We start from the raw sequence: 16842 nt of genomic DNA on the forward strand, positions 1-16842 counted from the left end.
ACTCTGGGACATGCGACGATACAGTATGATACGTAATAATAATTACAAAATAACTTCCCCAAACCAAAAAATCCAACCCCCCAAAAAAAATCCTGGTTGCCTTTTATTATCCCAGGTGGAAGGCAATTCACACAAGTAGCCATGTACAAGGATGCTCATTACAGCATTGCTTTTTAATTTTTTTTTTTGAGATGGAGTCTTGCTCTGTTGCCCAAGATAGAGTGGTGCAGTGGCATGATCTCGGCTCACTGCAACCTCCATCTCCCGGGTTGAAGCGATTCTCCTGCCTCAGCCTCCCGAGCAGCTGGGATTATAGGCTCCTGCCACTGCGCCCGGCTAATTTTTTTATTTTTAGTAGAAATGGGGCTTCACCATCTTGGCCAGGCTGGTCTCGAACTCCTGACCTCACGATCCACCAGCCTTGGCCTCCCAAAGCGCTGAGATTACAGGTGTGAGCCACAGCGCCTGGCCAGCACTGCTTTTTAAATATATATATGTGTATATATATATATATTTTGAGACAGGGTCTTGCTCTGACATCCAGGCTAGAGTACAGTGGCATAATCATGGCTCACTGCAGCCTTGACTTCTCAGACTCATATGATCCTCCCACCTCAACCTCCAGAGTAGCTGGGACCACAGGCACACCCCACCATGCCTGGCTAATTTTTACATTTTTTGTAGACAAGGTTTTGCCATGTTGCCCAGAATGGTCTCAAACTCCTGGGCTCATGCGATCTGCCCGCCTCGCCCTCCCAGAATGCTGAAATTACAGGTGTGAGCCACTGTGACTGGCCGTGGCACTGCTTTGGACAGTAAAAATGGGAAATAGAAACAATAATAATCTAACAGCAGGAGACTCAATAAATGAATGACAGGTACTACAATGATATAATAATAACTCCTCTCTAGGAAGGGGACCCAAACCTGTCGGGGGTGGTGTTAATTAAGTAATTTTCAACCATATCTGTGAATCTTTCATAAGAATGTTCAATTGATTACTTTTGTTATTAATAATTGATTTTTAAAAATTAAGAAAGTGGTTGGGCATGGTGGCTCATGCCCGTAATCCCAGCACTCTGGGAGGCTGAGGTGGGAGGACTGCTTCAGCCCAGGAGTTCAAGACCAGCCTGGACAACATAGGGAAATCCCATATCTACAAAAAATAAAAATTAAAGTTAAGAAAGTAACTCAAGAAGTCTGCCACGCAAGGAGCGAGGGGTGAACTGCCTCGGGATGTACAGGACAAGCTTAGCCAGGGCTCAAGAATGCATCATCATTTTTGGTAACTCATACACCACCCCTTTAGGGGTCTTCCAGAGACAGAATGGTGCCTCAGAGCCCCGAGAAAAAACTGTTCATGATTCACAAAGGGAAGTAAACGGTGACCAAATCATTCACAAATAGTTAGTAACAAGTGATAGACATTTTGAAAAATGTGATTTGATGATATTGAAGGATAAAAAAAGCCAAAGAGAACGAATTAAAACTTGGAAGAGTTTTGTGTGTGTGAAGCTCCAGGCACAGACGAGACTGCATGTGTGGTAGATCTGTGTGTGTGCAGGTAGATGCAAATGCACTAGTTGAGACTAACTACTTCCATCAGATAAGAAGAAATGGGCAGGGAACAGTGATTCCCTAGGCTGGAAGTAAGTTTTGAAGGCCTTCTGTTGCTGTGGAAACAAATGACATCAGGAGACCACTGTAGCTTTCCCAGGCATTTAAAACAGTATCATCTTGTGTTTTTCTTTTCCTTCTTAAATTAGTCCTCTAAGAAAGCTGCCACAACACAAATTTAAAACCATCTCTAAACACAAATAATATTGTGCATTTAACTACTAGAAGCACAGTTTGTTCTAAAGCATGCTTCACAGAAGGAAGTAAGAATCTGACACCATCTAACCAAATGCAAATTGAACATACTGTATTCAAAATGCTAGCCTTGCTGAGGAGGTAATTTAACTACTAATTGATAAACCATTCTCAAATAAGAGCTAAATCACATACTTTCTTCTAGAAGTACTGACCAGGGAAATGTCTGATTAGAGGTGGCATCTCTCAACTAATCAGAGCCACATTTGGTTAATGTGACTAACTCTCTGCAAGTAGTTTTGCATCCATCTTACTCTCACAAGAGCCTGCTAACATAGGTGAGGCATCCCTGTATACACTAAGCCAAAACCAGTGTCATCCTAAATATCAAACACTCAATCCACCAATCAAACTATTTAACCTTCAGGAATAGTTTAAAGTCTCAGTTCATCCATTTTATTAAGTCTTTACTCATTAGTTTTACTTACACATGTATATTATGGAAACAATACACACACACGCGCGCGCACACACCCCTTCTCTTCTGCTGCTAATAAAGCCAAGGAAAGTAACACAGAAGCATTATTCTGGGTTGACAGAGACTGTGACTGAGGCACTTTCAGATCGCCAGAGGAAAGGGAACAATCTTGAGATATCTCCTGGCACAGTTGAGAGCAGTATTGCCCGATCTTTTGTGTGCGAGAGAGACAGGGTGTCACTTTGTAACCCAGGCTAGAGTGCAGTGGTGCGATCATGGCTCACTGCAGTCTTGACCTCCCAGGCTCAAGCGATACTCCCATCTCGGCCTCCTGAGTAGCTGGGCCTACAAGCATGTGCCACTACGCCTGGCTAATTTTTGTAGAGATAGGGTTTTGCCATGTCGCCCAGGCTGGTGGGCTCACGTGATCTGCCGGCCTCGGCCTCCTGAAGTGTTGGGATTACAGGCATGAGCCACTGCGCCCAGCCAGCACCTGATCTTTGTGAACATTTTGATAGCTTCTATTCCCAAGACTTCTATGGACTAGACTGAATTGCTGTGATCTCCCCCACTCTCTGTACTGAAGGCTTTACAAATGCTCCAGTCTGCATAGCTCCTGAATGGACATACCAAAGACTCTTGGCATCTGGTGCTCACAGAGAGTGCCACACACGATTACTGATTATGCCATGCTAGAATCTTACAATTCCAGAAAAGAAAATTCTATTAGAAAATGGTCTCGTATAAATAGATAATTCCAACTTTGATGCCAGATCACTTGAGCTTTGATCCCAGCACGATCTCTAGCTATGTGACTTTGCTCATGTTATTTGACCTCTTGGAGACTCATTTTCCTTTTCTGTATTACAAAGACAGTAATGCCCACTTTCGTACATATAATGAGAAAATATAATAAAGCAATTGCTCCTTTGTCTCTCAATAATTGCCTCTGGTCCATAAAGTTTTAAAAAATTATTTTTATAATCCTTCAAGTAATAAAGAGCATTCCAAAGCTAGGGTCAAAAATTACTAACGCAAATAATACTTCAGAGAAAAATCACAGGACATATCAGTGGTCATTGTTTGCAAATGAGTCTGTTTTCATGTGTAAGCATTTCAATTTTTTACTCTTCCACAGAAGTCACAAGCAACTCCAGGTTATTAGTGCTCATCTTTGCTATCTGTGCAATTATTAGGAGGTGGAACCACCTGACTTCCAATCTCCTTTCCAACTCTATGATCCAACAGCTCTGTCTGTATCTCTTTCCAACAGACTGCAGTCAAAGTGAGGGTGAGGACCATATCTCATTTATGTTTTACCTCCAGCATCTAGCAGGCTGCCTCATACGCTAGAGTATTTCATCTATGTGTGTGGAATGAGTACATGAAGGAAAAGAACAAAAGAACGAAGAAGTCAAGGGGGTGAATTTGTGCCAGTTTCTGCCTTGCATATCCTTAGAGTGATAACAGCAGCAGTGGCCCCTTTGAAAAACAAAGGGGAGATACCCTGGCATTAAGTCAGAAGACCCAGGTTCAAATTTGAGTGTTCATACTTACTGTCCATATGATCTTAGTCAAATTATTTAATCCCTCTGTAAAAGATGTCAAATGAGATGAGTGAGCAGGCACCTGGGTGTGTGGCAGGCATACACAGGTGCTCTCAAGATAATTTACTTGAACACTTTAGGGTTTGAACTATGCAACACTTAAGAAAAGACTGTTGATATTCCTTGGATATACAGATTTTAACCGCTTCACTTAGAATTAGGCAATTCTAATTTCAAGAAGATCATTGTGATTTCGGGACAGTAGTGTTAAAAAACGACTTTTATACTTTTGCTTCAATAGATATGTAATAGTACACTGTTGCTCATAATGGAACACAATATTAACTTTTCGTTTGATGACAGAACAGGTCACATTTCCAAGAGATGTCTGTACCACAGATGGTCAGGGAAGAACAAGGAGCTGAGCCTGAGGCTTTTCAGCAAGCTAAGCTATGGAATTTACAATTTATGTACACTTGATCTCATGCAGTTTGGACTAGCATTTGGTCACCATTCTAGAGCCCAGTTTAAATCTGTGAATTGTTAGTTGGGATTTCTTTTCTCCTTTTACTTTCACAGCAGGATTAAGCTAACTGATTCTACAATGAGCCAGATGCTGGACGAGGGGTGATTTTCTTTCTCTACACCCCATATCAGCAAGTCCTGCTGCCCCTGCCTCCATTATCCACAACTGACCACTTCTTACCCTCTCTTCTGCAGTTCCCCTGGCCTCATCATCAGCTCCCATATAGGTTTCTGATGCAGCCCTCCCTCTAACTGGTCTCCTTGTTTCTGTGCTTTCACCCTCCATGACTCTGCTTTGCTTGGTAGTCAGAGAGAAGCTTCCAAAACATGTTGGATTATGTCACTCTTGTGCTCAAAACCCTCTAATGATTCCCCACCTCACGGAGTGGTTCCCTGTCCCTCTGACCTTATCTCCTATGACCTCCTGGCTTGCTCACTACATTGAACTCTCAAGTATTTGTCACCATGAGATGCATGCTCCTGACTACTTCCTCTTCTCCCAGGTATCTGCGTAGATTTCTCTCACTTCCTTTGCTCAAACATTAACTCGATAAAGTCTTCCCTAATCACCCGTATAATAGCAAGAACCACTCCCATCCCCCACACCACCCGCATCTCTTGCTTGATCTTTCTCCTTAGCACTAATTACCATCTGATCTACCATATATTGAGTATTTTTTGTCTCTTTCCTTCCTTAGAATGTCAGCTCTATCAGGGCCAGATTTTGTTTTGTTCAATGCTGTATTCTCAGGGCCTAGAAGAGTGAGTCCTAGACATACAGCAGGACTCAAAATATCTTTGTTGAATGCATGAGTAGAATAATAAGCAAAACAGTCAATGACCCCAGAAATTTAGAAGAGAAATATTTATAATTTTAACAAATTACAATAAAAAATGTACATGTCTCAGATTAAGCCAAGGAGTACGTAACCACAAGTAATCAGAAAACAAGGAGCTTTCTTTTAAAAAAACAATGACAATAGGCTAGGCACAGTGAGTCATGCCCGTAATCCCAATACTTTGGGGGACCAAGGTGGGAGAATTTCTTGAGGCCAGGAGTTCAAGACCAGCCTGGGCAACAAAGAGGGACCCTGCTTATATTAAAAAAAAAAAAAAAATTATCCAGGCATGGTGGCATGTGCCTATAGTCCCAGCTACTCAGGAGGCTGAGGTGGTAGAATCGCTTGTGCCCAGGAATTGGGAGGCTGTAGTGAGCTGTGATGGTGCCACTGTACTCCAGCCTGGAAGACAGAGCAAGGTCCCGTCCCCTCCCTCCAAAAAGACAATTATTAAAGGGAATAATGAAGATTCTACTTATGCACTTACTGTGAAGCAGAATCATTTGTTTAAGCAACAGAAAAGAAGCCTCATGTGGCAGGATCAGGGGAGAAAATGGAACAAGATGAGGTGGGACAGGAAGGCAGGGTTGAGATGCTATATGCAAAGGGAAGCCGCTGGAGTATTTTAAGCAGGTGAATGACATCATATGCTTTATGATTTTTTTATTTGTCTCGCACTGTTGCCCAGGCTGGAGTGCAGTGGTGCAATCTCAGCTCACTGCAAGCTCCGCCTCCAGGGTTCGCACCATTCTCCTGCCTCAGCCTCCCAAGTAGCTGGGACCACAGGTGCCTGCCACCATGCCTGGCTAATTTTTTGTATTTTTAGTAGAGACGGGGTTTCACCGTGTTAGCCAGGATGGTCTCGATCTCCTGGCCTCGTGATCCGCCCGCCTCGGCCTCCCAAAGTGCTGGGATTACAGGCGTGAGCCACCGCGCCCGGCTGTGCTTTATGATTTTTAAAAGACCACTCTAATTGCTGTGTGAAGGTGAACTGCAGAAAAAGAAGAATGAGCGATACAAAGAGACCAGTTAGGAGGCCGCTGAATACTCCAGGAGAGACAGCAGCAGCTCACCCTAGAGCAGGGGCTGAGGGGATGGCAAGAGTATATTACTTTCAGAGTTAGAAATGGAAGAGTTTTTGCCAGATTGGCTATAATACAAGAGGCAAAAGAGGAGTCAAGGGTGACACCCAAGGTTGGGTGGCCTGGTGAGCAATCAGGCAGAGAAAACTGCAGTGAATAAAAGGGAAGAGGGGCCGGGCACGGTGGCTCACACCTATAATCCCAGCACTTGGGGAGGCTGAGGTGGGCAGATCACGAGGTCAGAAGATCGAGACCAACCTGGCTAACATGGTGAAATCTCGTCTCTAGTAAAAATACAAAAAATTAGCCGGGCGTGGTGGCAGGCACCTGCAGTCCCACCTACTCGGGAGGCTGAGGCGGGAGAATGGCGTGAACCCAGGGGAAAAAAAAAAAAAAAAAGCGGAGAGGTGGGTGGGTATGAGGTCAGCACTTGCCTGCTGCATGTGCTACTCAGTAGCTGCCTTCCTATAATTGCACGTTACAAGACAGAAGTGCCATTTAGGGACCACAGAGCAATTACTGTTTCTTCTAAAGAGAGCTGGTCAAATCTCGGATTTACTTGAAGAAAACCAATGTGCTAAAGGTCTGCAGCTAGCGTATTATAAAATTTTAAGTGTGTTTCCCTATATGAGAGACTGGAAACATTTTCTAGGTTAATCACACGCTGAGACACTGGGCTGGGCTCATACATACCCGTCACTTTTCTTTAGCAGGTACCCCTTCTTTTCACTGCCATATTCCTTATTGCCCTGGAGCTGATGCATGCTGTATCCTCCTTGCCGGCTCTGAGAATCCTAGGAAAGAAAAACTACAGATTAAACAAAAACTAGAGACAATTCTCACATCTTTGATTCTATTCTGCCATTGAGCCTTTGGCACTGGTCTGGGTCTAAGGGAATTATGGAACTTTAAGAGTTGTCAGGTCCTTTCCTTTATTTTAGAGGAGGAAACAGGGCAGCTAAACACTTGCCAGAGTCACAAAGCAAGTCCGAGGCAGAGCTGGGGTCTGGGTCTCTGATTTCTAGTTCAAAACCCACCTCTACTCTGAACTGAATTCAAACAAGCACAATGCACTGGTAGACAGACTACTGTAAGACTGAATCCAGTTTACACTAGCGGCAGAGGCAAACACAGGAGGGACTGGAAAAAATGAAGTGGACCAGAAAATAAAGTCCATGCAAGCCAAACATGTTCTTCCCTTAGGCTGTACCTTTCTCCCTTTACACATTCTGCCAATATGCCCCCAAATAAAAGGGGAACCTTCTAAGCGAGGTTTTAACAATTATTATGTCTCTCATTTTGTAATTAGTGCTCTGTAAAATATACCTATAACCACATTTTTTAAATTAAGACAATTCTACAGCAGTGAAAAGTGTATGATGTCGTGGAGGGTGACAAGGGCCAAACCAACAACATAGATGTAAAAAAGGTTGATTTATTATTAGCATTCCACTGATATTTAACCATAGTTTCTAAGGACTACATGACTAGAAACAGCCATTACATTACGAAAACGTAAGAAATAAAATCAACAACGTTGAACTGCAGAATGAGAACATGGTCTTTAGACATACAAGTAGGACAATATATTCTCATAAAAAGTATTGACTTACTCTCCTAGACTTCGATCAGGAAGGGCAAAAGAAACAGAGAAAAAAGGCAGAACATTTGAAAATATAGTTAATTTCATTGAAAATGTTATCCATAATTTAAGCATTTTATATAATGTACACAGAAAATATCACTGTAAAGATAATACCAGAAAACACATACACCTCTAGATTCAGGATAAACTTTGGGTGACAGGACAATCAAATGTCTGTATTTATTCAGGTTTTATTTCAGGTCATATGGCGTGAGAACAGAAACACGGCTAAATAGAAGAATGTGAGGCACACACACATTTTAGGAAGATAAAATGGTTGACAAACCTCAAATGTGTATGTATAGGGAATCAATACCTCAGTGAAACCCAAAATGAATTATTCAGAAAATCTAGGAATAGCCACAAATTGTAGCAGGACTTTTTTTTTTATTTTTCCCCAAGGGAAAAGAACTTAAATATATCCAGTTCATAAACAACACCTGAAATGTGATAGTGTCGAGGTAAGCTGAACCAACCACTGGCTATTTACTGACTTGTGTACGAAATACCTTTAAGGCCAGGATGGCTTCTTTCTGACACTCAGGATCCTTTTGGGCCAAGTAATGTATGTTCAGTGATGCAAAAAGTAACAATCAAAGGAAAATCATAGATTCCGTGTTCAAAAGCATGTCCTGAATACCTCCTAAAAGCCAGGTATTAAGGACCCTGAGTATACAACATAAGCCCTGGCTTTGACATGGACGCTCACACTCTCACCATATCACTGTCCTGCTCTCTTGTGTAGGTAACTGGGAGCTTACTGTACACTTAACCAGGCAAGCTGACTCACATTAAAGAGGTTACAAACTTGAGTTATTTTCTATTTGAATAATTTATCTGTTTATAACTGGCCAGATTCCCTCCATATGAAACATTTAATTGGACAATATTAATCATTTGGGAGAGATGAGGCATGGACTTGAATCTAGGATTTTCTTGCAAAATTCTCCCTAAATATTTCCTTTTAAAAAATACATATGTATATATTTATTTTTGAGACAGGGTCTTGCTTTGTTGCCCAGGCTGAATGCAATAGTGTGATCACAGCTCACTGCGGCCTGAACCTCCCAAGCTGAAATGAGTCTCTCGCCTCAGCCTTCTGAGTAGCTGGGACTACAGGTGTGTGCTACCATGTCAGGCTAATTTTTGCTTTTTTGTAGGGATGGGGTTTCACTGTGTTGCCCAGGCTGGTCTTGAACTCCTGGACACAAGCAATTCTCCTACTTTGGCCTTCCGAGGTGCTGGGATTACAGGTGTGAGCACCATGCTCGACCTAAATGTTCACTTTTAATCAGGGCCTATAGCCTTGAATTCTATAGTAATGTGGTTCACTAAGTCCTCCCTAATAGATATTTTCACACTTTCTAAATGGAGGTAGGACTGAGGGACTGTACTAAATAGCAGACAAGCAAGAAGAGCAGCCTTCCCCTACCAATACCTCCAGCAACAGTCCCTAGTAACAACAGTAGTAACAGGTTTTTGTTTTGTTGTTGTTTTTTAAGAGAGGCAGCAGTGTGTTCATAATCCTAATGAAGAAAAATGGATTGGGTTGCAGGGAACTGAGGCATGAGACAAAACAAGAGGCAGGGATTAAAGAAATCCACAGGGCTTTCTGCTTTAATCCAACAAAATCACATGAAAATTACTCAATTATGAATTTGGAGTCAGGGATCTCTGCCCTATCTGTATCTTCCGGAAACATTAAAAACATGGCCAGGCGCAGTGGCTCACGCCTGTAATCCCAGCACTTTGGGAGGCTGAGGCGGGTGGATCATGAGGTCAGGAGATCGAGACCATCCTGGCTAACACGGTGAAACCCCGTCTCTACTAAAAATACAAAAAATTAGCCGGGCGTGGTGGCGGGTGCCTGTAGTCCCAGCTACTCAGGAGGCTGAGGCAGAAGAATGGCGTGAACCCAGGAGGCGGGGCTTGCAGTGAACCGAGATTGCGCCACTGCACTCCAGCCTGGGCGACAGAGGGAGACTCCGTCTCAAAAAAAAAACAAACAAACAAAAAAAAAAATCTAAAATTTCCCTGTATACTGGTGCTCACTCATAACCCTCTTCCTTGGAACCCTTGTTACGGAACTAGACTTCTCTTCATCTGCCCACATAATTCCTAGGTCTGTCCAAATGCTTTAAAACTATGTATCTCTCGTGGTAGTTTTCTTTTTGGCACATTTGTTAAGTTTTCAAATGGGCCTAACACTGCCACATGTATTATACTGGAGTTGGCAAAGGCCTGTGACAATGAGATATCTCTCAAGCCTTTCATGCCTTTCCTCTATCAGAGAATGGCTCCCACATGTGGCAGGAAAACAAAAACAAAAACAAAAATGGATGTCTCACTACTAGGCACTCAATCAAAAACAAGCAACTATGTATCTCTAATCTTAACCTTTGCTAACCTTTAAAATAAAACACTAAGTTTAAAAAATAAAAATACTTCTTTTAAACAAGGATTCAGACACTAACAACTTATAAAAACGATTATATTCTGTAAATGTATCATTAAGACGTTCCTTATATATTTATTACTAGCTTAAGTAAACCTTAAATTCTGAATAACAAACTCCTCGGAGTGAATGTGCTTGCTTTACATCAAACTAATATGCTTTTAAAGATGAATAAAGTGGCTAAACTCCAGGGTTTGACCTCATTAAACTGAGCAGGAAGGAAGCAGTATGTTTCAGAAGTTTAGTATCAACAATCCTAAATTAACTATGAATGAGTTTCATGGCTTAATAAAGTCACACCAATTATTACTTGTGCTCTTTGAGAAATGATGGCCATTCAGCTTGCTAAGCAGGGCACTCTAGACAAATGCAAAGAGGATTTTCTTTCCTGAGAAAGTAGATACTGGACATTTATTAACATTAACAACAATTTAAAAACTGACACACTGAAGGAATGAAATAGGTTCTGAATCCTTTGATAGTGTAACGGAAATTATGTATTCAGGAAACAGAAAAACTCATTTGGGCAAAAACATAAAACATAAACAATGAACTTAAAACCTTTTTAATTTCCTATTCTCTATTAGTATAGACAAATCACTTTCTTATTTGAAAACCTTATTAATGTATAAAATGTATTATTAAGAGGTAGAGTCTCAAATCTTTTAAAAGTGCAAGCAATTATACATTCATTGATTTAATGGGGCTATAAATGTTTCTGGTATCCAATTTAAAACTAAACCTCTACTACAGAAGCCTAAAATTTCTAATGCAAGGTATCAATGGAGTGGGCAAAAGATTCCTTCTGTTTCATTTTTCTAAATATTTGAATAGTTTTCTGGGACCAGGCTACAGGACAGATACTGTGACATGAGTAAAACAGAAACAAAGAATCTGTCAAACCCGCAAACGATAATGTGATGGGGTTTTGAGTCCATAAGTGAATTCAAACAAAACAGGTGTAATTTTTGGAATAATTCTGTATATCCTAAATATGACTTATCACCATTTAAAATACTTTCAGGCCAGGCGCAGTAGCTCATGCCTGTAATCCCAGCACTTTGGGAGGCTGAGGCGGGCAGATCACTTGAGGTCACTTGAGGAGTTCGAGACCAGCCTGGCCAACATGGTGAAACCCCGGTCTCTACTAAAAACGTAAAAATTAGCCAGGCGTGGTGGTACATGCCTGTAGTCCCAGCTACTTGGGAGGCTGAGGCATGAGAATCACTTGAACCTGGGAGGCAGAGGCTGCAGTGAGCGAGATTTGTACCACTGCACTCCAGTCTGGGCGACAGAGACTCCGTCTCAAAAAAACCAAAACAAAAACCTACTTCCAACTCTAAAAATAGTTATATAGCAAATAGTTCTTTTGTAGATTAAGCTATTACAAAAGCTTAATATAATTTCATAGAACATTTATTTGCTAAGACAATAAAAACTTAATAGAAAAAAATGAGTTTACTGAAATTCCAGGGATCCTATTCACAACTAAAATTCTTGGAACTTCCTTTAATGGAGCCAAGTTAGAACCCGGTGGGGGTGAGTAGGCTAAATGATTTGTTGGGTGCTTTTGATTCCTCAGTTAATCTTTAAGATTACTTGACATTCTTTTCAAATAGTACCATGATCAGAACTCTCTGTGGATGGTCTCCTCTCACATTTAATCTCAGTCATGAAAAATCACTATCTTCTAAACATATTCTGCAATGAGTGATGATAAACAGCATGAGAAAGGAACAGGCATGTTGTGAAAGATCAATGTATTACTTGTAAAACTCTGTGATGCAAGGTACTAATGAAAACTCATCATTTATTAATCTGGGGTGGGGTTAAATCAAATCATGTGCATTTCATCATGTACACATTCCTTTGGCTTATATGCAACTTTGTTCTTTAGCTAGCATGAGCAGAATACTTAAGTCTCCACGCAAAACAAAAAGGGGTTGTAACAGTCCTCCTCTTTATTTTTCAAGAAAGCTTCCATATGTAGGAAAGAGGTGATACTGTGTGACAAAACAAAGGTAGGGAGTGGTTAAGTACATACAGTAAGTAAAACAACAATAAACAAAAAAACCCCAAAAAACCTCACAATATTCTCCCAAGACTGAAATCTACCACCCCGTACTCCCTTCTACCTGGGTCTTTTTAATGCTCTTACACTGAGAAATCATTCAAAGAGACCACATTTCTCCTAGGATTTATATGTCAGTAATAAGCACCTTCAAAGGGCATGCATGGCATATCTGTGCTTCGGTCTGAAGTCTACTGGGGGTCTAATACTTGGAAATTCTTGTAAATCACAGTCAGAGGCCTCAAACCACAGGTGCAGTCACTGCCTGAGACTGAATGACATGGATGCAGAAACTGCCTTAGTGTACACAGATGTTCCTGGCCACTCTGCCTACTCCACAGGTTAGCAGATGCCTAGTGTTACAGTGCTATAGACTTCTCTCACTTGACCAATCCCCAGTGCATATACCTGGATTTGGAGAACCAGAAAAATAGAGGCTTATATTCACTCAATAAAGAAAACCTTCAGGGTTGCTTTAAAAGATTAGTGTCACTAGTGCAGGGCTTCCCATGTTTTATGGGAGTTGTTTTGTTTTAGACTCATAAACCCCTTTCAGAAATTTTAGAAATTAAAATAAGTGAACTTGCTATTGTTGTGATAGTATTTAAAAACTGACTATAAAAATGCTGTATTTCATGTTATTATTATTAAATATTGCTCTTAATTTTTTTTTTGTTTGTTTGTTTGAGGCAGGGTCTTCCTCCATTGCCCAGGCTGGAGTACAGTGACACAAATACAGCTTACTACAGCCTCCACTTCCTGGGCTCCTCAGCTTCCCTAGTAGCTGGGACTACAGGCACATGCCACCATGCGTGGCTAATTTTTCAAAATTTTTTGTAGACACAGGGTCTTACTTTGTTGCCTAGGCTGGTCTCAAACTCCTGGGCTCAAGTGATCCTCCCACCTTGGCCTCCCAAAATGTTTGGATTACAGGCAAGAGCCACTGCTCTTAAATTTAACCCATAATTTCACAACAAAAACAGGCACGTTTTTAATTTCTCCCAGAAAACAAATGGTGCTTACTATTTAATTTATCCTTATCATGAAGTCTACGTCCCTTAGTACAACACCCAAGGTCCTCCGTAGTCAGGTCTGAGTTTTTACCTCAGAAACTGCATTTCTGACTCCTCTACCCATCCTGCCCCAAAATGTCTGCAGCCCCTTGAATATGCTGGGGAGTTTTCCATCTCTGGGTCTTTTAGGTTTCTGTCTGGCTGCAGTCATCTTCCAATGTATCTCTAATAGTATCCATACCACTTTAGGCATGATGGATTGTTCATATGGCTGACTAGATAATGAGCTACTAGATGAAAGGGACTAAAGCTTAGTACCTAGAACTGTGCCTGGCACACAGCAGGTGTTAATGAAATGTTTGAACAAATGACATTTATAACTAAGGATCTGTGCTGCATTCATCCAGCCTCTACCATGCATTCTATGCTCTTTCAATATCCAAGGACCAACTCACCTCAAATTTCCTAATTGTGGGGCAAAGCTTCTGTAGGATTCTGCATCAAAATATTTCCCTGGCAAATGAGACATGCCTGTTTTGGCTGCCCAGAAAGACAGAAGTGGTCTAAAGAGGAAAGTTGTAGAATGTACTATGTTTCAGCATATGCTCCTGAAGTGCATGTCTTCAAAACTAGGATTGAAAATCTATAGTCATGGGGCTGGGCACAGTGGCTCATGTCTGTAATCCCAGAATTTTGGGAGGCCGAGGTGGGAGAATTGCTTGAGTCCAGCAGTTCAAGACCAGCCAGGGCAACATGGTCAAACTCCATCTCTACAAAAAATAAACAAAAATTATCCAGGCATGGTGGCATGTGCCTGTAGTCCCAGCTACCTGGGACACTGAGGTGGAATGGTTGAGGTCAAGGCTGCGATGAGCCATAAGTGTGCCTGCCGCCGCACTCTAGCCTGGGTGACAGAGTGAGACCCTGTCTCAAAAAAGTAAAGAAAAAAGAAAAAAAAAATCCAGAGTCATGGAATTGGATACCCAGAACATCTTTCCTATAAGCAAGGAAAAGGAACTAAAATACAGTTTCTACATGGGGCTTATGGTAGGTACATACTTGCATATTATATATCACTGTGCCTGTCTTGCAGATCAGGAAACACAAAGGGTATTACAAGCAGCCTTACCTACACTGTTAGCCCTGTTGTAAACATGTAAACCACTTACTTCTTTCTGATCAAGTTGAAGAGAGGATTTTATTAAGTCTCGGAGTGCAGTTAGCTGTTTCTTTTCTTCATCCTGGGTCTGTTTTATCTATGAAAAAAAATTACTTCTATTACTTACCATTTACACTTTCACAGGCAGAGTTTAATTTATCCAAAAATACCACTCATCAAAATTCTATTATATAGTTGGTTTTCTTACTAAAAGTCCTTTATACTGTCTCATTTTTGATATGATATTTCTCATCTTATAAAAGCAGCAGTGGGTTTTGAAATTAGTGAATAATGCAACATGCATTCTTATTAAATAACCTATCTAAGCTAGATAGTTAACTCTGAAGTACTATTCTAAACAGCTTGAGAAATATCATTGAGATTATTTGCTTCTGGTTTTTCAAAGGGTGGTAATGAAAATACCATAATGTGATTAAATGGTCCAGGAGAGAATCCTAAGAATGACCAGGAGTCTAACGGGCCAATGCATACATCAAAGTTTACATAGCATGAAATGGGGACAAGGGATCAGTGCTGCTTTTTTTAACCACTTGGGACTTAACTGTAACCTGAACCATGTTAACTACTAAAAGAAAATCAGAAAAAATACATAGCTATGCATTTTTAAAGTTATATAAAAGGCATTCTTTGTAATTATAAAACTTTGTTTGAGGATATTTACTCATACTCATAATATATACGCTTTTATTTACCCCCAAATGATTTTTGGGCAACAACTTTACCATTTCTAATATATACATTTAGACCTAGACACTAAAAAAAGGGAGATAATATAAAACATGCAAAACAAAACAAAACAAAACAAAAACCCTTATAAATCAAAGGCATGGTGGCTCACGCTTGTAATCCCAGCACTTTGGGAGGCCAAGGCGGGTGGATCACTTGAGCTCAGGAGTTCAAGACTAGTCTGGGCAACACAGTGAAACCCCATCTGTACCAAAAGGCTGAGGCACGAGAATTGCTTGAGCCCAGAAGGCGGACGTTGCAGTGAGCCAAGATCGTGCCACTGTACTCCAGCCTGGGCGACAGAGTGAGACTCTGAAAAACAAAAACAAAAACAGAAACAAACAAAAACCCCCCAAAACTCTATAAACCTGCCTATTCAGAGTCAATTTTTATCCTTCCACAATCATGCATTCTTTCTGCAACTGCTGACCAAGGAACACTCAAATGTGATGCTAACTGAATCGTAAATGCAGAGCCATCTGGAACTGATGGCTGTATACTCCCCTCCCTGCTCCTCTTATGGCCCCAGAAGGACTCTGGAGCATTTGACCATCGATGACTTCTCTGACTTAAACTGAAGGGTTATCTGTCCTAGGTTTGTACAGACGTATCATTTAATCTTTTCTGCTTTTAACACCTTTCTAATACAGATTTCAAATTTACTGAAACTTATCCATGAAAGCAAGTTAAACTGCATGTATTTTATAAAGAACTTACATTATATAAATCAGCAGCCAGTTTTTCAATGTACTGTTTCAACTTATCAGCTGTTTTCAAGCCATCTTGAAAGAAACTACAATTAAAAAAATCAGAGATTTACCACCAGTATATAAAAAAAAGAGTATTTGTTTCCTTATGTGGAAATAAAAAAAGGAACTATAATAACCTACAAAATCTGAAAATACACTTATCTGTATATATATACTCATTCTCTATGGATTTATCTATACAAGACAGTTATAAAACTAATTACGGCATTTTATAAAGATGAACCAACAAATAAATTATGGCTGTCAGTTGACATTTGATAGAAGATATCACAAGGACACTGGAAATTACAGTTGCAGTCCCAAAACAGTGATTTCATAATGTACATATGCATCTATACATAGAACAGTTCTTCCCAGTTAAACCATATTTGAATTCGAAGGAGAGAGAAGGACACATTAACCAGTGGAATATCATGAGGTTGATCTGGACACTATAAGGAGAAATATGATGGAACTACAGATAAAGGCAGGAGAAAAGTCAAAATTCATTCAGTTCCTCAAAGATCCCTGTGTTCCAACATATATTTGAAACACAAGAATTCAAAGCAATAATACCAACGGGTTTGGAAAGCTTTATCCTACAACACATGGTTGCATGACTTCACCTGAAAAATAACAAGAATTAATATCTGTGGAGCATTTAGCACATGCCCAGTACTGCACTGAACACTTTACACAAGTGATTTCATGTACACAACT

At 40.6% G+C, this 16842-nt stretch overlaps 1 protein-coding gene and 1 non-coding gene across 16 annotated transcripts in view; one reads left to right on the plus strand and one right to left on the minus strand.

Moving 5' to 3' along the window:
- ASAP1 (ArfGAP with SH3 domain, ankyrin repeat and PH domain 1) overlaps positions 1–16842 on the minus strand; it is a 394403-nt gene that overhangs the window by 100545 nt on the left and 277016 nt on the right. For all 15 annotated transcript variants that reach the window (XM_063606905.1, XM_034966609.3, XM_063606901.1 and 12 more), the window contains 3 exons: positions 16091–16166; positions 14637–14723; positions 6977–7077 (listed from right to left, as the gene is read on the minus strand). In XM_063606905.1, coding sequence (XP_063462975.1) covers positions 6977–7077; positions 14637–14723; positions 16091–16166 — 264 coding nt within the window. The remainder of the gene's footprint in view (positions 1–6976; positions 7078–14636; positions 14724–16090; positions 16167–16842) is intronic.
- Positions 10081–10236, plus strand: LOC112440769 (small nucleolar RNA SNORA12). The gene has a single exon (XR_003028782.1). It is a non-coding gene; the product is annotated as a small nucleolar RNA SNORA12 (small nucleolar RNA).

This window comes from Pan paniscus, chromosome 7, assembly GCF_029289425.2.
Source record: "Pan paniscus chromosome 7, NHGRI_mPanPan1-v2.0_pri, whole genome shotgun sequence".
In the NCBI taxonomy this organism is placed as follows: domain Eukaryota; kingdom Metazoa; phylum Chordata; class Mammalia; order Primates; family Hominidae; genus Pan; species Pan paniscus.